At 45.9% G+C, this 21,607-nt stretch overlaps 1 protein-coding gene across 1 annotated transcript in view; it reads left to right on the forward strand.

Moving 5' to 3' along the window:
* The window catches only part of CSMD2 (CUB and Sushi multiple domains 2), a 572,570-nt gene that overhangs the window by 486,044 nt on the left and 64,919 nt on the right, over nt 1-21,607 (forward strand). The window contains 7 exon segments of the mRNA XM_045548313.1: nt 204-392; nt 3,523-3,700; nt 5,012-5,157; nt 13,083-13,163; nt 13,651-13,764; nt 16,446-16,634; nt 19,028-19,174. Coding sequence (XP_045404269.1) covers nt 204-392; nt 3,523-3,700; nt 5,012-5,157; nt 13,083-13,163; nt 13,651-13,764; nt 16,446-16,634; nt 19,028-19,174 — 1,044 coding nt within the window.

Below are 21,607 nucleotides of genomic sequence, written 5' to 3' on the forward strand. Positions count from 1 at the left end.
TAACCATTTTATAAATAAGAAAACTGAGGCATAGAGGAGTTAAGTAACTTACCCAAAGCCAATGACTAGTAAATGACCAAGGTCGGTCTGAGTCTAAGTCTTGGTGCTTCGCCACTCTGATAACTCTCTGCTGCTCTTGTATTCTGGTTGGGAAGAAAATACCCACAGAGAATAAAGTAACCTTTTCTCCCGATCTTTGCCAGCCTATGAACTTCAAGAGTGCCCAGACCCAGAGCCCTTTGCCAATGGCATTGTGAGGGGAGCTGGCTACAATGTGGGACAGTCAGTGACCTTCGAGTGCCTCCCAGGATATCAACTGATCGGCCACCCTGTCCTCACCTGTCAACATGGCACCAACCGGAACTGGGACCACCCCCTGCCCAGGTGTGAAGGTATGTCCCTCCCTCATCCCTGGTCATCCTTCCTGGGGTGGTCCTGGAGACTGATCCGGAGCAGCCCCACACTCCCCCTGCCTGCTCTGTGGGACCACCAGTGCTGGAGGTCCAGCCACACCTGGGTCCATCCTGTTCTCCTATGGGACAGGGTCCTGGTGGCAGAGCTCTGGGAGAACCTGGAGGAGATGTGGGCCACACTGAAGGGAAGACACACCCATCCCTGGGCAGATCCAGCCTGATGGTCTAGGTGCCCCCAGTGGAAGGGAAGGCTCCACGCAGGGGTGCAGGAGCCCAGCAGTGTGCCGAGGGGCAGAGAGGAAGAGGTAGTCATGGCAACTTCCTGAAGGCAGGAGAGAAGGAAGCCTCTTTCTAAGAATACTCTTGCCCCCTCTTCACCTCAGGGAGCTAGAGGTGGCCCTTCCTTGGGTCTTCCTTAGCCAGAAGGAGGATGGAAGATGGCAGAGAGCTTGTGCTTCCCCCACCCTTGTCCGCACACTTCGGTTCCATTTTCCTTCCATTTTCATCCTCATGGCCCAGGATTTTCCTGGAGGAGAGGCAGGAACTGGTCTTGAAAGGGGAAGGTTTGGCAAGGGCAGTCACCCAGGGGACAGCACCCCAGCTCTGGGGACAGTTCACGCCGGGCTCCATCCCTAACTGCGCTGCCTCTCTGAGCTTCAGTTTCTTCCGCAGCAAAATGGGACTTCTCATCTCTGATTCTCAAGAGATGGGCTCCCACAGACGACTAGCTCACAGATTCACTCTCTATAGAAAAAGAGACCTTGTTTGCAAAACTGAGCTGTTCTGATGCTGGAATATAAGACAGTAATTTCTAAAACTATTGTAGCCTCAGTCTGTTTTTCAAATTTTCAGAGCTATCTTGTGCATAACCAGTTGATAATTCTGGAATTTTGGGCTGATCCCATGCTATGTGACAAGCTTCATTGTGGACTTTCTCCCCCTTGTTCCCTTCTCACTCCTCGTTTGTCTTTTTACGGCCTCATGGGAGAAAGGGCAGCACTTCCTCAGTCTGCCGTCTTGAGCCAGAGCTCTTCTCCCTCCTGAGAAACGTTCTTCCCTTGGCGTGTTTGACGCCATATTCTCTAGCTTTGCCAACCACCTTTCTGCCTGTGCTGCCACCTTTCTTCGTCATTTCTTCCTCTGGCTGCCCCTTAAGTGTTATTGTTCTTTGGAGTTTTTTCCTAGACTCCCTTTTCTTCTTTCTCTCATCTACTTCCATGTCCCCAAATGCCACCTTAATCTGCAACCTTTATCTCTTTACTGAAATCCACACTTGTATATCCAATAGCTTACTAAATATCTTCTTATTCCAGAGGCATCTAGATCCCAGCATATTCACATTGAACTCATTGTCTTTCTGCCATTAAACTGAAAACGCCATCTAGCAGTGGGCACCTGAAGTCACCGGTTACTCAGCCCTTCATCTGGACACTCTCTTTTTTCCCTACCTCCCATATTCAACAAGTCCCACTTTCTACATCCTAATTATCTTCCAAATGATCCAGGCCACCACTTAGCTGAGCCCCATTGCTGGTCTGACCTCACTCCTCACTGCCCAGCTTTCCTCTGTCTTAACACTCCGCAGTTGGTTCTTCAGGACACAGTGAGCATGAGCCCTGGGAACCACCACCCAGAGGCCCCGACACCCCCTGCTCAGAAGCCAACAAGGCATCCCCGTCTCCCACACAATAAATTCCAAACTCTGAAAGTAGCACAGTGTGCTGCCCTGAGCCTGGTCCCTGCTGACCTCCCAGGGTCTCCATTCTCACACACTGGGTGCTCCAGCTAAGCTCAAGTGCTTTCCGTCTTCCTGTGTGCCATGCTTCCTTGCCTCGGGTTCTTAGCACATGTTGTCCCTTCCCCATGCAGCATTCCCCTCTCCTACCTTGCCTACTTAGCCTAGCCGTCCCTTAGCTCTGAGTACAAATAAATGTGAATTCCACCAGAAATCCTTCCCTGCTCTCACAAGACCCAGTGAGGGGGTCCCCCATATGTCCCCATGGCCTTTCATGATGACGGCATGCTCCACCCTGCGCTACAGATGCTGGAGTCTCTGGCTGTGTCCCAGCAGTGTGAGTGCCATGGGACAGAACTAGAGTATCCATCTCCCCCTGGCCCCCCAGGCCATACTGGGGGATGGTGAGTCCCTGCAAAAGCAGACGCATTTGCATTCGCAGGACCCTTGTTCTCTGCTGGGAGGCAGCTGAGATTCTCTCTCCTCAGTCTGGTCTGCCCCCGTCCAGATGTCTTCTTGATGCCTCCACATCAGCCAAACATGCTCACTATTCGGGACCAGGGTGTTTGGGGTGATTTTTGTCCAGCATCTTGTTTATTCTCCTCCCTGGCAACTGAGTGCACACACCATGGAGACTTCAAGGCCTCTCCATGCCCCTGCCTAAACCCTAAATCAGAGTGGGTCTGAAATCGGGTATTGCCCTTGGGGAAGCCGAGGATAAGGAGAGAGGATGCCATCTGTGTGGCGAATTCTTCCTCTGTGAACAGGGCCCAGAACTGAACGCTCCATACTCTTCGTTTCCCCACACCACCACCTTCCTACGAGGGAGGGCTTCCTAGTTCCCTTTTACAGTAAGAAAATGGGACTACTTATCTAATGGCATCTGATCAATCAATGGTTTCGCCATGATTTGAACCCAACCTTAGCCTCACCACAAGAACCCTCAACTCTAAGTCAAGACCAAAAGTACCACTCTAGAAAGAGCAAATCAAAGAGAAAGAAAGATATTTTCCTGGTTTCTTAGCTCTACCTGGCAAAAACACTACAGCCCTAACCCTGACTTCTGCCCCTTCCCATTCCTGGTAAGAGAGAGGTAGCTTCAGTGTGACCTTCCTTCTTGGCAGGTCTCTCCCATGAGAAAGAGGCAGAGGGTGGCTGCAGGTGGACCAGGCCCACCGGGGTGTGGTGTGTTGGGACTGGTGGGCAGAGCCAGGCACGGCCATCCCCAGCCCAGGCTCCTCTCCCCCATCCCGCCCGACCTCCTTGACAGGATGGTTGGTGCTGGGAGCTGGGAGTTTGCTAGGAAGTCACTGAATCCTCACATGGGGGTGTGCCCCTGTGCTCATCTGTGTGTCTGTCTTTTCTCCCTGGCAGTCCCCTGTGGCGGGAATGTCACCTCTTCCAATGGCACTGTGTACTCCCCGGGGTTCCCCAGCCCATACTCCAGCTCCCAGGACTGTGTCTGGTTGATCACCGTGCCCATTGGCCATGGCATCCGTCTCAACCTCAGCCTGCTGCAGACAGAGCCCTCCGGAGACTTCATCACCGTCTGGTAGGCCCAGGTGCCAGGGGCTCTGAACTGGGTGACCCATCGGAAAACTAAGAGCTGAGTGGTTTTAAATGGCTGTTAGCCTTCTGGGCTTCAAATAAACATGGTGGAATGAGGCTTGGCTTTAATTATCCACTGTCATTCCTTAAAGGGAGAGGAGCAGGAGGGCAGTGGCTCCCAGCCTGTGCCCTGCCCAGGCCAGGGAAGGTACCAGTGGGTGTGTGCATTGGAGTGGGCAGGGACATACAGACTTCTCAGCATTTCCTGAGTTCAAACCAACATTCTACTTGTACCTGAGATAAGCTATCCAGACTAATGGAAAAGGTTTGGGGTGGAATTTGCTGGTCATCTCATGCTGAGCCATAGCTATCCCAGAACTTTCTGCAGTGGTGGGAATGTCCTATGGCTGTGCTGTCCAATATGGTGGCCACTAGCTAGCTGCATGTGACTACATAGCACTTGGAGGTGACTAGAGTGACTAAGGAGCTGATTTGTAAATTTTATTTAATCATAATTGATTTAGATGTAAATAGCCACATGTGGCTAGTGGTTACTGAATTGGACAGCTCAGCTCTGAGTTATATAGTTATGTATGACAGAACTTGAGTTAGTTTGAAAAGTTTGAAAATGGGAATACAAATTATTTGATAAGTAGAGTTTTCTGGACAGTTTTTTCCCAATCCACTGGATCTTTGGACAAAGATATAATTTTATAATTCCTTTGTTTGGACGTTATTGCCATTCTGGGAATCATCAGAGGATAGTGGGATTGTCTTCCAAAATTCCTAGAGCCGGATATCTGTAACTAGACTTCCCTGGGTTGATTTTAGCTCGATTTCCAAGCAATGGCTAAAAGCAGATGGGACTAGAAAAGGTTCCAGGGAAGAAATCCTTTGCCCAAAAAGGCAGTGTGGGGATAGCTCTTTGCCTGGGGGACAAGGAAGTGGGGCCGGCGTGGATAGCAGCAGGAGATTCCTAGAGCAGTTTCACAGTCCCGTCCTGGTGCTGAGAGGACCCGTGGTGAGACACGCAGCCTTGCTCCTCGGTATCTGCGTTGCCCTAGCTGCCACTGGGCTGGCAAAGCATCCGGTGAATGACGAATCAGTGTGAACATCACCGATTCTACCAAGTGCATTGGGATACCAAGTCAGGGGAGGTTGGACAGAGGTGTTTAGGGCACAGGGAAAAAGTGCTGGGTGCAAGAAGAGTCACAGCCACCCACTCCAGGTCTCTCTTAAGGTCACTGAGGGCACCAGGTGGAGCAGGCAGCCACGGTGACTGGTGACATGCCAGGGCCTTCTTTACTACATGCAGGGATGGGCCACAACAGACGGCTCCACGGCTCGGAATCTTCACCCGGAGCTTGGCCAAGAAGACGTTGCACAGCTCATCCAACCAGGTCCTGCTCAAGTTCCATCGCGATGCAGCCACAGGAGGCATCTTCGCCATAGCCTTCTCCGGTAAGTATGGAAGCCTGGCTGGGTGGAAGGGGCAAGGCCCTCCAGTCAAGCCTGGGCTTAGCTTCTGGCTCCACCATTCGCCAGTCATGTGACTTTGAGTGAGTTGTATAGCCTCCCTGAAACTAGGTGTCCCCAGAGTGATGAGAATTAAACGTATTAGCCTGTGTGAGCGCTCCCCACACAGAGTTCCGTAAATGTAAGTTCTCCTCCTCTTCCATGATACCAGGGTGGAGAGGCATGTGAGGCTGATCCTCGGCACCAGGTCCACTCAGTCACATGCCTCACTGGCTGGGTTGTCCATTTACCTGCACCCCAGCTTGTCCCTTAGCACCTTCTAGAGGGTTTTCCCTCTCCAAAGGAATCCACACCCTTGACTGACCTCACACAAATACTGTGCTTTCATGCACAAATGAAGACATAGTGATTCCAAGTAGGAAGAACATGAGCGATTCAGGGTGGATTTGCCCTCGTCGGCAGCCTGTTTTCTTCTAAGAGTTCAAACTTAGGGACATGGATGGTTCCTCACATTTGTTACAGGGGAATTGCATAGAAAAACTTGTAGAAAATTCTCCGTGGGCTTGTGGTATTAGGAGGTGGGGCCTTTGGGAAGTAATTAGGTCGTGACAATGGAGCCCTCATGAATGGGATTAGTGCCCTTGTAAAAGAGGCCCAAGGGAGTTCATTTGACACTTCCACCATGTGAGGACACAGCAAAAAGACAGCCGTCCATGAACCAGTAAGGAGGCCCTCACCAGACATCCAATTTGTCAGTGCCTTGATCTTGGACTTCACAGCCTCCAGAACAGTGAAAAATAAATTTCTGTTGTGTATAAACCACCCAGGCTAGGGTAATTTGTTATAGCAAACCAAACGGACTAAGACGGCCCTTAGGTACCAGCTCACACCAATCTTATTTGTTGTTTTATGTGGGAGAATGTGCTCATTTGTAGGTAACATACGCCAAAGTATTCTGGGGTCATGGGGCATCATGTTGGCAACCTACTTTCAAATGGGGCACGGAAAGGTTTTTGTGCTATACTTCCAGCTTTTCCTATACCTTTGTGACTGTTTCAAATTAAAACTTTTATTTATAAGAGAAGCTAGATAATAAAAAAGTAATAAGGCTAAAAAGAAATGCGTCGGAACAGAAATTGGCAAAGAGCAAAGCCAGCACTGTCGAGAAACAATGCAGAGGACAAACCTGAAAATCCCAGCACAGGGAAGGGCAGAGAAAGGATGGAAAACAAGGAGATGCAGGGGCAAGAGCTAACATACAGATGAAAACATGTAGGAAGAAAGGAACCCAAAGGATGGAAGACGAATAATAAACAAAACTTTTCTGAGATGAAAGAAAAGTTGTGTATATATTAATAGAATAAAAGAGCTCACTGTTTACCCGTGAGAAATCAAAAACAGTCTGGCAAATTATTTCAATTTATAAAAGGAAATCTGCTAGAATCTAGACTGAGAAAGTTGGCTTCAAAGGAATGCAAATCAGACAATTCTCAGACTGATTTTTGTCATTAAATTACAGAAAATAAAGAAGACATTTCTATAGATGTTTAAGGGGGAGAAAAAGTTGGTGGGTTCACATATGCAGGATTCAAGAGCTTAAAATTAGTGCCACCCTAGTCTCAATCTGAACTGTTGGTCCAGGATAGAAACACCCAGAAAGGGACGAGCCAATAACTGAAAATAGAGAAGATGTATAAATGGGAAGCATTGATACTAGCTAAGCACGGACTTCAGTAATAATGGAAAACATAAATTCAAAGGAAAATACAAATATAACAATTCTTAAAATACTAAAAATAATAATTTTATGTTAATAAATGCCTGAGTAGATTGAAGAGGAATAAGAGAATGTCCTTGTCTTTCATGAAGGTGAAATCAATATATGTTATTCAATTGTTGAATTTGATCATTAGAGAAATAAGGGTTTTGAGTATATATTTTGGTCACTAATACATTTAAAGTAGAACATAACACTTCTAAATCACTAAAAGAAAAAGCAAGTAAAACATAATTCAAATATAAAAGGTAGAAAAGAAAGAAAACTATTTAGAAGCAAAGATACAGGAAGCACAAAATAAAATAAAGCAGTAAAATAAAATCATTCCATTATAATGAAAAATACAAATTTATTAAAGTCCAATTCCCTATTAAAAAAGCAAAGACTCCTAGATTAGGCTAAATAATACTCAACTATATTTTTTGAACCAGGAATATGAGAAAAAGTGACACAGTTTAAAAATAAAAGAATGGCCTCTGAAATATTGGGCAAATAAAAACAACAGTAATGATCAATGAAAAACACAGAATTCAAAGCAAAAAGCATTAAATGGAAAAGGTGAATTATTTTATACTGGAGAATGCTATAACCTGTAATGATAATTTTTAATTCTTTTTTTATTTTTAACTATGGCAAAACACACCTAACATAAAATTTACCATCTTAACCATGTTTAAATGTACATTTCAGTGATATTAAGTACATTCACATTGTTGTGCATCCCTCACCAGAACTTTTTTATCTTGCAAAACTTAAACTCTATACCCATTAAAAAACAACTCTGCCATTAACCCCTCCTCCCGAAACCACCGTTCTACTTTCTGTCTCTATGAATTTGACCACTCTCGGTACCTCATATAATTGGAATAATACAATATTTGTCTTTTTGTGACCAGCTTATTTTGTTTCACTTAGTATGATGTCTTGAAGGTTCATCCATGTTGTGTTAATATCATGTGTCAGAGTTTCCTTCCTTTGTAAGGCTGAATCTGTTGTATGTATATGCCACATTTTGTTCATCCATTCATCCCTCAATGGGCACTTGGGTTGCTTCTACCTTTTGGCTACTGTGAATAATCTTAGGAACATGAGTGTACAAATATGAAATGATAATTTTTTAAATGAAAATCCTATTGGAGAGGTTGCAAGAAGATGCCTACTTGGTGGTGGGCAGCCTGAGAATACACAGCAAAAGCCTTAACACAACGTGATCAGCTACACATCAAAACATGTTGTGGTGCCCGCACCACTCATGATAATTTCCTTAACTGCCCCCTCCGTGGGCACTTGGCAGCTGTGTTTATACCTCATGACACCCCTCCACGCACACTCCTACACCCCAGCCACGGTAGCTTGGACCAGAGGTGGACATCTGACCTGACTCCAGCAGGGACGGTCAGATGTGCTCTCTTGGGAACTTGAAATTGAACCTAAGAGATTCTGTTTATGCCTGGACTCGTCTCCTAAAGAGAGAAAACATAAATCCAGGGGCAGTGGCTTGCCTCCCTCTAATCTTCATGTGGACTAAGAATTGAAACAATCCAATGTGCAGAAAGAGAGTGATTGAGACATGGGGGAAAATTTGCCTCGTTTCTGATGGCTCTTCAGTTCCTTGTGGTCTGCTTTTATGAAGTCTGGCTCCATATCCACCCTTGGGTTCTCCTTATTCTAGCCCGAGGTGATAGATGTTATTTGCATCCAAAAGTTTCTATTTAATACAATAATCTAGGACCCAGAAATCCTACTTCTGGGAATTGTGCAAAGATGTGTATATAAAGATATGCCTTGACATGTTATTTATAACAGGGAACTTAGAAATAATCTAAATGTAAGATAATAGGAGATTGCGTATATAAATGTTATATATATATATATATCCAGACTGAGAGGGATAGGAGAAGATATAGTCATGAAAAATCATTCATGTAGAATACAATTCATTGATATAGAGCAATTTTTATTTTATATTGTTCAGTCAAAAAAAGAAGTGATGATTTTTTTAAACCCTAGGTAGTAGCATAACCAGAGAATGCAGTGATTATGGTCTCCCACCCTCCTTGTGAGGTTCCTAAGAAGGAGATATATACAAGGAACAAAGGCCAAAGAAGGCATTTTAATATTAGCTGGGCCTGGACCCCAAACTCAAAAGCAGAGCCCTGAGTCTTCTGGTAAGTTTAAATCAACCATGGAAACCTACATTTTTTTTCCTAAGCTGATTTTGGCTTTAAAAGTTTCAGATGGGCCTGTAATCCTAGCACTTTGGGAGGCCAAGGCAGGAGGATCACTTGAGGCCAGGACTTCAAGACCAGCCTGAGCAACATAGCAAGACCCCAACTCTACAAAAAAAATTTTTTTTAAATTAACAGGGCAATCACTTGAGCCTAGGAGTTGAGGATGCAGTGAGCTATGGTGACGCCATTGCACTCCAGCCTGGGCAACAGAGCAAGACCCTGTCTCAAAGAAAAAAAAAAAAAACAAAAGCAAGAACATACCCAGAAAGAGTGCAATACGCAGTGACCCACTACGACCCCGCCCACCCACCAGCTAACATGTTAACATGTACTAGAATCTGATGAATCTGTATTGATGCCTCCCCCCAAAGGGAAGAAAGAAGGTAGGCAAAAAATGAAATGGAGGAGTCAGTCTTGAATGTCGCCTGCCCTAGAGGGCAATAACCATGTAGCAATAACATGGTAGATACAGTGGAATACCAGCTATGTAGAAAGTGTGTGTGTGTATTTGGCAAGGGTGGTAATGTCTGTAAAAAATCAAAGGTCAGGTGGCTCACGCCTGTAATCCTAGCACTCTGGGAGGCCGAGGCGGGAGGATCGCTCGAAGTCAGGAGTTCGAGACCAGCCTGAGCAAGAGCGAGATCCCATCTCCAGTAAAAACAGAAAGAAATGATCTGGACAGCTAAAATTCTATATATAGAAAAAAATTAGCCGAGCATGGTGGGAGTTCGAGACCAGCCTGAGCAAGAGCGAGATCCCATCTCCAGTAAAAACAGAAAGAAATGATCTGGACAGCTAAAATTCTATATATAGAAAAAAATTAGCCGAGCATGGTGGCGCCTGCCTGTAGTCCCAGCTACTCGGAAGGCTGAGGCAGAAGAATTGCTTAAGCCCAGGAGTTTGAGGTTGCTGTGAGCTAGGCTGATGCCACAGCACTCACTCTAGCCCGGGCAACAGAGCGAGACTCTGTCTCAAAAAAAAAAAGGTCAGACAGCAAAACATTAACAATGCCTATGCCCCGATGGTGGGATTTTGGGAATTTTTGTTTTATTGCTTTTTAATATTCCATAAATTTTCTGCATTGAGCAGAAATTTGTAATTTTTGAAAAGATAATTTTAAAATGTAATGGAAAATCACCCCAATCAAAATAGCAATCACAAAATATAAAATATCCAGTCTATGTTTAAGTGATTTCATTTTATTGGTTTATTTTCTGGAAAAGTTTAGCGTGCCTTAGAAGTTTCAAAGGTAAGTATGAGACTGAGAATGGAAGGTATCAAAATTCTTACAAATCCTATTAAGGGAAACTGATAGTTGGCTAAATAAAAATTTAACATTTCTGCAAATCAAAAGAGTGCCATAACTAAAACTAAGCAAATAATAAACTGTGAAAATATAATTAACAGGCTAAGGTCAATATTGAATATTCATAGAGTTCTTCAAATTTGTAAGAAAAATAAGGGCAAAGGACATGAATGGACAGTTAAAAAGAGAAATTCAAATAGCCCATTAAAATATGAACAAAAAATTTAACCTAATTAGCTATCAAGTGCCAATTAAAAGAAAATAAATTCTGCTTTTTTGTATTTCAAGTTGACAGAGATTAAAATTGGTGACTTCCTCCCCCAATGAGCTCTATGTTCTATGACGGCAAGGGCTGTATTTGTATTGTTCATTATTGCATCCTCAGTACCTGACAGAATACCAGACCCAGGGTGAGCCCTCAGTAGATAATCATTAAATGAATTGGATGAAAGAAGAATGGAGGCACCCAGTGCTGGAGAAACTGTCACTCCCTTGACAGTATCAACTGGAACAATTTTCCAGGAGAGCACGAATCAAGTGCAGACTTGGTCTTCCCTGGTTTATGTTAAATCAACATTAAACCCACTTGGCTACCTCAGGAGTACTTTTTCGTTATAATATCCACATTTCATAAAGTTTATGTATCTCTCAATATGACATTTTTCAGCCAACACGTCTGTAGGAGAAATTTATAGTTAGATCCCCAAAGCATAATACAACATTTTAAATAAATCTACATGCAGGAAAAGTCTCACGTTACATTCCAGCTATGGTCGGTAAAATGTCAGAATCCCATGTGAACATTTGGAAAGGAGCCCCAATTCCACAGTGGGATGTGTGTCTCAGACGCTGCTGGCTCTTCCACTTCGTGCCGGTGCCGAATACACTCCCCGAGTCTTTCATATTTAATCCTTGTTTCTGCCTAGAGTTTTACAATGTCTCAAGCGGAGAAAGTTCGCCTGGTGCACTGAATGTTCATGGTGCAGTATGCAAAGTGTGTGCGCCACAATGCACACAGCCGTAATTGTTGGGTGATCATGAAGTGATGATGTTGTAGGTATTTAACTTCTAGCATAATGGTTTATTGTGTCTATTTAAGTATTTTATTGTGCTTTAATTACTTTTGGGGTTTGGGATCGATGTACAAGACATTATAATGTTTTCCCACTTAACACAGGCTCCTAGCTAGCATCTTTACACAGAACGTCTGATTTCCAGGAATGGATTACTGACATTCAGCAGGAGATGCCTGTATTTTTAAAAGGGTCACGTGCTTTATTCATTTCTAGTTAAAAAAAGAAAAAGAAAATAATCATAAAAGATGTATGTATAGAAGGATTTCATCACAGTTTTATTTTAAATTGCAAGATTTTGGAAACCTAAATGGTTAACAATCTAGTATCTGTTAAATAATTTCTGGTTAAGTCCTTATGATTAAATCTAATGAAGTCTCTTGGTTCCCAGGTCTTAGCTAAAGAAATAATAATAATAATAATAATAAATCCAATGAAGTCATTTCAAACATATTTTTAAAGAAATTTAATTATATGGAAAAACTCTTGCAATATGATAATAAGTGTACAAGGATCAACACGAAGTATACAACATATGATGCAAATTGTGTAAGAGAAAAATACTTATGTATTCAGAAAATAAACACTCTAAGAACTTAAAGTAAAAGGTTAACTGGTGATCTCTGAGAGGGCAATAGATGAGTTTGACTTTCTTGCTATTGCCTTCAAAGAAAATCTCAGCTTTTCTTTAGTGACAATGTATTACATTTGTATTTTTAAAGAAGAGCAACATTTTTTAAAAACACCAGGGGTTGGGGTGGTTTGGGGAATAGTAATAATAATAATAATAATAACAGCAACAGCAATTAAGACTTGTATAGCACTTAACCATGTGTAGGGAAATGGAAGCCAAGTTATGAGCCCGCACTGAGCTTTGCGGCAGGAACACCATCCTGCCCCCAAGCACCGTCCAGTCTCTGCCCGTAGGGACGGACTCCAGCTTAGAAAATTCTCAGAAGCCAGAAGTGTCTGATCAAAGCGCAGAAGGGTCAGCTTGTTAGCAGTGGGTGCTCACAGAGACCACGCACAGTATGTAGAGCAGTGGGAAGAATACGGGATTTGGGAGTAGCCAGACCTGGATTCAAATCCTGCCTGTGCCACTTAATTCCTGTGTGACCTTGGAGAAGTAACTTCACCTTTCTGAATCTTACTTGCTCACGAGCAGGGTAAAAACACCTCACAGCGTGATCAGCTGTTGAGGGGCTCAGAGGGGCAGCCTTTGAAAGTGCCCGATCTGCAGGAGGTGCTCAGCAACGCTCCTCTCCTGCCCTCGGTGTGCTGGCGCCTGTGTCACTGGCTGCTTCTTAGATCCTCCCTCCTTTGTTGTTAATTTCAATAAGGATTACAGAAGATGAGCAAAACAGGACTTGGCTGAACCTGCCCTGCATACAGACAATACTCATGAGCATCTGTCGTAGGAATGAGCGAGGAATGAGAAAGTGAAGAACTGAACAAATGAGTGGCTCTCACGTAGCCCCGAGAATGATGATGTCACCCTGACGTGTCTACTTTTATCTTTTCAGCTTATCCACTCACCAAATGCCCTCCTCCCACCATCCTCCCCAATGCCGAAGTCGTCACAGAGAATGAAGAATTCAACATAGGTACCAGCCCCAAGCCGGCAAGGACTGCGAGCCCAGGGTTGGGGGAGAATGGGGGAGGGACCTGGTAGAGGTGGGGCTGTCTGGCCAGTGCCATCTCTCCCTGTCATCCACAGAGAGAGAAACAATAGGCCCTGTGCCAGAGGCTTGGTATTCTGTCAGCTGAGTTTGCACCCAAAATACAGTCACCCTTCCTTTTAGCCATATCCTGGAAGAGGAGCTGGGGAAGTGCTTTTCTTCTGCAATTCAAGTCAGCATGTTTTTGAGAAATAAATCCATGCAAGACAGTACAAAATTTCCTGGAACGGGAAACATCCATAAGTTCAGGCAAGGCCGGGCCATGAGAGGGGAGCTAGTTATTGAAGTCTGAGCAGAACATGACCCGTCACTGATTATCTTGTCTGGAACAGGGTTCAAGGTAACTAAGGGATACCCATCAGCCGTGTCTGGACTTCTCCAGAGAACCCCCATGCTGGTCTCTCTTTGACAGGTGACATCGTACGCTACAGATGCCTCCCTGGGTTTACCTTAGTGGGGAATGAAATCCTAACCTGCAAGCTTGGAACCTACCTGCAGTTTGAAGGCCCACCGCCAATATGTGAAGGTAATTGCATGGAGCCATGTCTCTACTGAGCCCAGAAGTTCCTCCCGAACAAAGTCCTTGTTTTCTTCTCTTTCTATTCCCATTCTTAGCTCAGTTGCTGCCCTTGAACGTGAGAGGTCACTTGATGAATGTTGTCTGATGAATGAATGAGTGATGACTCTAGAAAGATTCTCTGCCCTGTTCTGAGGTCTGGGGCTGTGGATTGGCCACACTGGCCACATTTATTTCTGTCTTCCTTTTTTCTTTGGAATTGCATACTGAGCCTTGGAAGGAGGAAGTCCCTCCCTGGGGCTTCAGGGAGGGGTGGGCTCACACACCGACCCTGCCTTGCCGGAGTGCCGATGCTGTGCTCGAGGACTTGTGTGCCGAGCTAGACAACCCAGGGACCACAGTAGTCTTCATTCCAGAATAGTCCTGGACAAAACATGAATTTGCTGCACCCAGTTACCCCCACTAAGATCAAAAACAATATTCTGTACTCACTAGGCATCTGACCTAGGGCAAGGTACCTAACTGTCCTGTGCCTCAGTTTTCTCTCCTGTAAAATGAGGAGAATGACAGTATTTATGCTATGGGGTTATCGTGAGGAATCAAATGGGCTAATAATGTAAAGCAGTTTAGAACTATGCCTGGCACATGCTAATGGCCCCATCTTGGCTGGTACAATTATCACCCGTATGCTACTGCTTCTAGTGCTATCAACAAATATTCAGTAGCCTTTAGGGAGACAGGTCACCCTTTCCCTCACCCTTGTAAAGCAAGAGTATGAAGAATCTACAATAGGGATTGTTCATGACCTAAGGAGGAGCTGCAAGCCGCTGAATTGGGCTGCCCAGTACACTGAGAAATTCAGAATCTATTTATTTCAGTGGCGCTGACCCACCCCCATGCCAAACAGCAGCCCCTAGAAACAGTGAATTTCAGCCTTCATCCTGCCCCAGCACCTCCTTGATTTGCTCCAGCCTCAGTTTCTCATCTCTGGAGCTGTTTCTGTGTCTGGGTAGCCCCCATCTTCTTGGCTTTACTCCCCATTCTCAGTCCTGTGCTTTCCTCTGGGATTTCGTGTCATTCTTGCGTCTTCAGATGTGACCCTTCAGTCTTTTTTCTTATTGCAGCTTAGTGAGATATAATTCACATGCCATGCAATTCACCCACTTAAAATGTACTATTCAATACTTTTGAGTACAGTCATGCATTGTTTCACAACAGGGATATGTTCTGAGAAATGCATCATTAGGTAATATCATCACTGTGTGCACATCATAGGGTTACTTGCACACACCTAGATGGCACAGCCTGCTACACACCTGGGCTGTGTGGTACAGCCTATTGCTCCTGGCTACAAACCTGTACAGCATGTTTGAATACTGTACTGAATACTGTAGGCAACTGCAACACAGTGGGAACTCTTTGTGTATCTAAGTGCAGAAAAGTTTCAGTAAAAATATAGAAGATAAAAAATGGCACACCTGTATAGGGCACTAACCATGAATGGAGCTTGCGGGACTGGAAGTTGCTCTGAGTGTTGAGTGAATGTGAAGGCCTAGGACGTTACTGCACACCAATGTAAACTTCATAAACACTGCACACATAGGCTACACTAAGGGATCCAGGATCCAACACACTCAGGACGCCTGCCTAAAGGCACACCTATTGCAAAATACCAATTTCTCCATTTGCAGTGATTGGAGTACAACTGTTGTCAATGGCATGCCTTTTCAAGGTATAAAGAAGTTAATTTAGTCCTCAGAACTTTGCTTTGGAGTCCCCAGTCGCTGCAAGTGGAGGTGGATCATCCTAAAATTTGTTTCATGCAGGGTGTTATGACGCTTCCCTGCGCCCCAGGACAGAGCACCTCAGTGCCTGCGAAAGGCCTCTCGGAACCAGCGACTTCCCTACCCTTCCTTGTGGTACCAGAAAACCCAACCCTGCTCTTCCAGTTCTTCCTTTTCTAGTTTGCACAGGCAATGTCTTCCTCAGGGCAACTTTTTTTTTTGATATGTTAATACTACTAATTAGGCCACAGCCCAGCTCTGAGACCCTTTCTGCTCAAGATGCAGTTATCACCATCATCATCTCTCCCATTTATTGAGTCACTGTGTTGCATGCTTTACATAGATTATTTCATATAATATAAGATTTTGTATAATACGAAAGCCCTGTAAGGCAGATGCTGTCTCTCTGTGTTGGAGATGGAGAAGCCCTTGCACAGAGAATAAATAATTTGTTCAAGACCACACAGGTAGTAAGTAGTAAAGGTAGGCTATAAATTCTGGTGTGTTTGACTCAAAAATCCCATGTGCTTACCTCTGCCCCGTACAGTACTACCTTTGTACAAATCAAACCCATTTCCTAGATGGCCTCTTTCAGATTTGGGGATGGCTACTGTTGTCTGTATGTACCATCCCCACCTACTCCAAAGCCAGGTGCTGGTGTCCACAGCTGAGCTTGGAAGTGATTCCAACCAACTGGTCAGCCCTGAGTCCCACAAATACTGTAACATTGATGTAAGATCTGAGGTCACCTCCTGTCATGGAGCAGTACAATGAAGGGTATGTGAGGTCCTGTTAGAATGTGCCCAAATACTGATTTTCCAATGGTTGTCTTTTGTACTGGAGAAAAGCAAATGTGTTGGCCCTGGTTCCATCTCCACCCGATGTATTTCTATTTCTTCCTCCAAGTGCACTGCCCAACAAATGAGCTTCTGACAGACTCCACGGGTGTGATCCTGAGCCAGAGCTACCCCGGAAGCTACCCCCAGTTCCAGACCTGCTCTTGGCTGGTGAGAGTGGAGCCCGAATATAACATCACCCTCACAGTGGAGTACTTCCTCAGTGAGAAGCAGTATGATGAGTTTGAGATCTTTGATGGTAAGTCAGTCAAATGCTGTATGGTGCCTGCTGCAGATGGCATGGACTGGCTCCAGAACCAGGAGTCTGTGCTGCAGTTTTCCTGGTAGGGCTCACCAAAGAGGCTCCACATGATGTCCTTCTCTGCCACAGAAACCCCAAGACCATGGGATCTGATGGGTTGCATGGCCCAAGCAGCAGGGCTGCTCATATTGTAGCTTGGACCTGTTACAGAACCCATTCTTACTCTAGCCCCCGCTTGAAGCTAGCATCCTTGAATGTCAACCAACAAATGAGTCATAATAATATTCCCAAGTGAAGAGTGTGCTGCTTCCAAGCCCCAAAAAGGTTGACCAAGCACTGTGCTTCCTCTTTGGTAGTAAGTGCAATAATTTGCTCTTTAATTTGTGGGGAATGTCTCAGCTCTAGCCCACTTGACCCTAAAACCTCACTGCAAACTCTTTAGGATTTATCTCTTACCCTCTGGAGTACATGTGTCTTACAAAGGCATCTACACTAATTGTCCCTTCCCACTCGTCTGATTGGATTAAAATGACATCCTCAATATAGTGAAAACCAATATGCTATATTCTGCAGCATGTCCAGATGGTCCACATCCCTACATACTATATTATGACAGAAAGCAGGAGAATTAACATAGCTCTGGGGCAAAACCGTGAATGTAGACTGTGTCTACCTCATGTGAATGAGCACTGCTTCTGATCCTCCTTTCTGAAGCGTGTGGGAAAGGATGCATTGCCAGGTCAATACTGCATTCCACGTAACCGAGCTGTGTTAACCTGCTCTGATTAAGATACTTCATGTGGCACAGCTGATACAGCTGAAGCTCCTCCTTGGTTAAGTTTGTACCGTGTGTGGGACCTGGGCCAGGACCATTCATTACCACCCGACCGTCACACACCCCTCCTCTAACAGAGGAGCCACGGTAGCACTTTGGGTCCCCAGTGTCAGCATCAGTTTCACACCCTGTATCCAAAAGTCTTGGGTATATATGAACATTCCCTTTTCTATAATATTCAGTTGCCCGTTTAAATAGTGGCTGGTCGTTTGGGGAAAGAACTGGAGGAATCACTACTATATACAATTGGTATCTTTTTACAGAGTTGTTTTTCATAGAAAACCAGCCTCTTGCTCAGCCAAAGTGTTCTGGACAGGGAAGGAAACCTGGCTTGGGTCTGCAAACTGAGCAAGGCATTGGGACTTTCCACTGGGGAAAAGTCCCACCCTCTGGTTATCTGTTTTGTTCATATCTTCACATATTTTTTTTGGCTGCCCGTCTGTCCTGCCCTGAGGAATACCATGCTCTATGGGCCATCTCCGCAGATCCTGTAGGTGAGGCCCTCCCAGCTGCCCATTTTAGAAATTACGCCAACCTTGCTTCTGACTGTTCAGTGCTCCTACCTGGCCTCTGTATGCTGGGATCTCCTCATTACTACCAGGGAGCCCAGTTCAATGACAGCATCTCCTCCTGTCAGTTTCACCTGCAGAGGACAAACTTGACCCAGGTTTTCAGTAATGTTGGTGCTCACCTCCTCACCAGTTCCCCGCCTCCTGATCACTCCAGTAAACAGTGTCCTCGGGGCCCTCCTGAGAAATACAGACAGCTGGTGGGTGTCCTGCTCTTACACAACAGACCTGTTCTAGCGTGCCTTTCCTCTGAGCCTTTTGCCTCCTTCCCTCATAGTTTGCCACACAGTTCTGATGGCTCGACCGTGCTTAACGTGGCCCATTACCTTCTCCAAGCTCCTAGGGTCTTAGCAGCACATTACAGCCATCACTCGGGGCCTTTCCCAGGGTGATAAATCCTGTGTTAGGGATTATCCAGCTTTATGTTCTACCTCCCTTGAGCCAGCCCCCAGGATGCAATCCCAGCCAGCTAAGATAAAAAAAGGAAGAAGGAGGCCTTTCTCACAGAGCCTTGGAAAGCAAGATTGGGAAGCTCCGTTACTTATGACCATGAGACATGACATTTTCCTCCAGCTTTATTGCTATATATGCACTCAATAAATACTTTTTATCTATGGCAGCCACTGAGCTGTTTTTAGCATTCACAAGAGAAGTAGGGCGACCAAGTGAAGGGAGGTCCCAGTTTGAGAACCAGCTGTTCCATGAACCAGCTGCTTGACCTTGGTCAAGTCCCCACACGGCAAACGGATTTCATCTCACCTGCCAGCTCCTAGAGGTGGGCAGGGACTTCCTAGAGCACTGCTCCAGCACTGAGCTCAGGAGGGAAGGGCACCTGGAGCAATGCCCGTGGATGCAGAGGGCAGCGTGAGTACAGATGATTCTGCTGACCCGAGCAAGCTGCCCAACCCCCTGAGCCCTGGCGTCTTCACCTGAGCCTGTCTGCCACAGCTCCGATGGTCTGTAATCCTGCGTCATTCTCCCCCCAGGGCCCTCAGGACAAAGTCCTCTGCTGAAAGCCCTCAGTGGGAATTACTCAGCTCCCCTGGCGGTCACCAGCTCGAGCAACTCCGTGTACCTGCGCTGGTCGTCTGATCACGCTTACAATCGGAAGGGCTTTAAGATTCGGTATTCAGGTGAGTAAAACATGAGGACTCATGAGATGGGCATGGTCCCCGTGTCCCTTTAAGCTGCTCACCCGAAACACCCACATGAGCCACGGGCCCTCTCCTCCGCGGGGGCTGGGCAGCCTTCCCGCTCCTCTAAAGCGCCCTCACCTAAAGCCGTCCCAGCAGTCCTTGGCATTTTCCTACCTCTTTTTCTTTTCCTTTCCTCACTTTTAACCACGTCCCTCTCTTCTTCTCATACTGCCAGCCTGTGCCTTTAGGATACACTTAACTACGATATATGATCTGATAATGCTGAAAGGTGATCCTGTCCCCTTAGGAAATTTAGGAAATGTTACCAAAAGTTCCTTAAAACTAAAAATCCTTAAGACATCGGTCTGTAACAGGCAAATGTTAGACGAGCAGCAAAGGATGGGCTGTATTTGAAGGCCAGGAGCCTCTCTCCTGCTCTGCAAGCCCTGTCTTACAGGCGCAGTCAGATCCCAGGCCAGGCCGGCCAGAAGGCTGACCTGGGCAACAGTCTTTAAGGAGCACAGAAATATCCTGGGAATATAATGCCATGGAGAAAATGGAATTTATCTGAACTCCCGTCATGGGGTTTCCTGCCTGCAGTTGGAAGAAAACTTAAGCTGCCTGAGGTCCACCTTGGAGGTGGGTGAGTCCAGTGAGCTGCTGGCTGGGCTCTGCAAGCTTGGAGGCAGAATGAATTGCTTAAGACCATGGGGGGGTCCCGACCCCCCACACCAGCTGCCTTTCAGCACTGTCCCCTGGCTGCATTTGGCCTCCATTCCAGACAAATGTTTAGAGAATGTTGGTTGGAAGGGATGTCAAGACTATTACCTGCCTGAGGTACCACTTGCCTCAATCCATCTCCTAATGGGTTTCCTACCTGCAAGAGCAGCCCAAACCTAGAGGCTCGTTGAATAGCCTTAAAGAACCCCGGGGTGTGGCTTCCAGGGAACAGCCGCCCAAGCGAAGCTGGGAGGAGCCTGGGAGGAGACGAGCTTTGCTATCTCAGAGTTCTATCCTCTGCACAGTCCACCCAAACCCTCCCTTCCCCGGGGCACACAGGGTCAGGGGAAGGTGGCTCCATGGTTGAATGCCCCAGGGACAGTGACCAGCTCTGTCACTAACTATTAATAGCTATAATCCTATTAGACAAGGCCCTTAACCACTTCAGGCCTCAGTTTCCTCATGATGAAAAAGAAAACTTAAGGGCTGAGCTTGGTGGCTCATGACAGTAGTCCTAGCACTCTGGGAGGCCCAGGCAGAGGATTGCTTGAGGCCAGGAGTTTGAGACCATCCTGGGCAAAATTGAGACCCCATCTCTACAAAAAATAAAAAAATTAGCCAGGTGTGGTGGCACGTTCTTGTAGTCCCAGGTACTCCGGAGGCAGAGGCAGGAGGATCACTTGAGCCCAGGAGTTTGAGGTTGCAGTGAGCTATGATAATGCCACTGCACTCTCTAGCCCAAGCAACAGAGGGAGACCTTGTCTCAAAAAAAAAAAAAAAAGAAAAGAAACCTTAAGATACCTCTCAGGGGTGACTCAGGCTAAGTTCCCTGTAGCATCTCACGCAAAAGGGAAATATAGCAGTTTAGCAGCAATTCACCATGCTGATTGCTAAATTAAGAACTAAACACTATTAAGGAGTTGCCCTTTCCTTGATCTTCTAAAGGTTAACATGTTTGGGGATAATGAATCAGTTGTAATTACAATACATATGCCATGTAGAAAGTAAATTAATTACATGGTGCAACAATTAGTACTTAATAATTAAGATCCAGCAGCCCTGGGTAATTTGCACCTGCATCTGTCACTGTGACTAAGTATACTTCATAGCTGAGATTCTTGTCCCTGAGTCAGGTAGACACAAAGATCTAACATACACAGAACCCAGGGGACAAAGGAACACAACACATGCTGAGCAAGGAAACACGACTGGCTTGGCAGGGAGGTATTTAGCACAGCAGTGTCCCCAGCAGCCTGTGATCAAATAAGAGGCCCTCAGTCCTCAGCGTGAGCAGGCTGTGAGTAAGGGCTGTGCACTCTAGTCCTGCCTTCACCACGTCTGCCTGGGAGACCCTCCAGGGATGCATGGGGCAAAGGAAGGCGCTGTTTGTGTGGCATTTTGGTCATGCCTATCTCTCGGCCTCACAGGTTCCCCCAGGACACCTGGCAGGGTGTGTACTGGGAGTTCTCTCAGGCTGGGATTGTTGTGTGTTTTCTTCATTGTTGTAGTCCCAGCACTTAGAACAACCCTCGGTACATACTAGACGCTCGGTATCTATCTGTTGAATCCATGAATGAAATGAGTCGAAGCCGTATGTTGAGGGAAGTAGAGCGGTCGGGGTATTTAGTTCCCGCATCGCCACAGTTCCGTCCCGGCCCCTCCCCTACACGACAGGAAGGAGACCGGCCACTTCCTGAGCACTAAGTGCCC

The sequence above is a fragment of the Lemur catta genome, chromosome 3 (genome assembly GCF_020740605.2).
Source record: "Lemur catta isolate mLemCat1 chromosome 3, mLemCat1.pri, whole genome shotgun sequence".
Classification (NCBI taxonomy): domain Eukaryota; kingdom Metazoa; phylum Chordata; class Mammalia; order Primates; family Lemuridae; genus Lemur; species Lemur catta.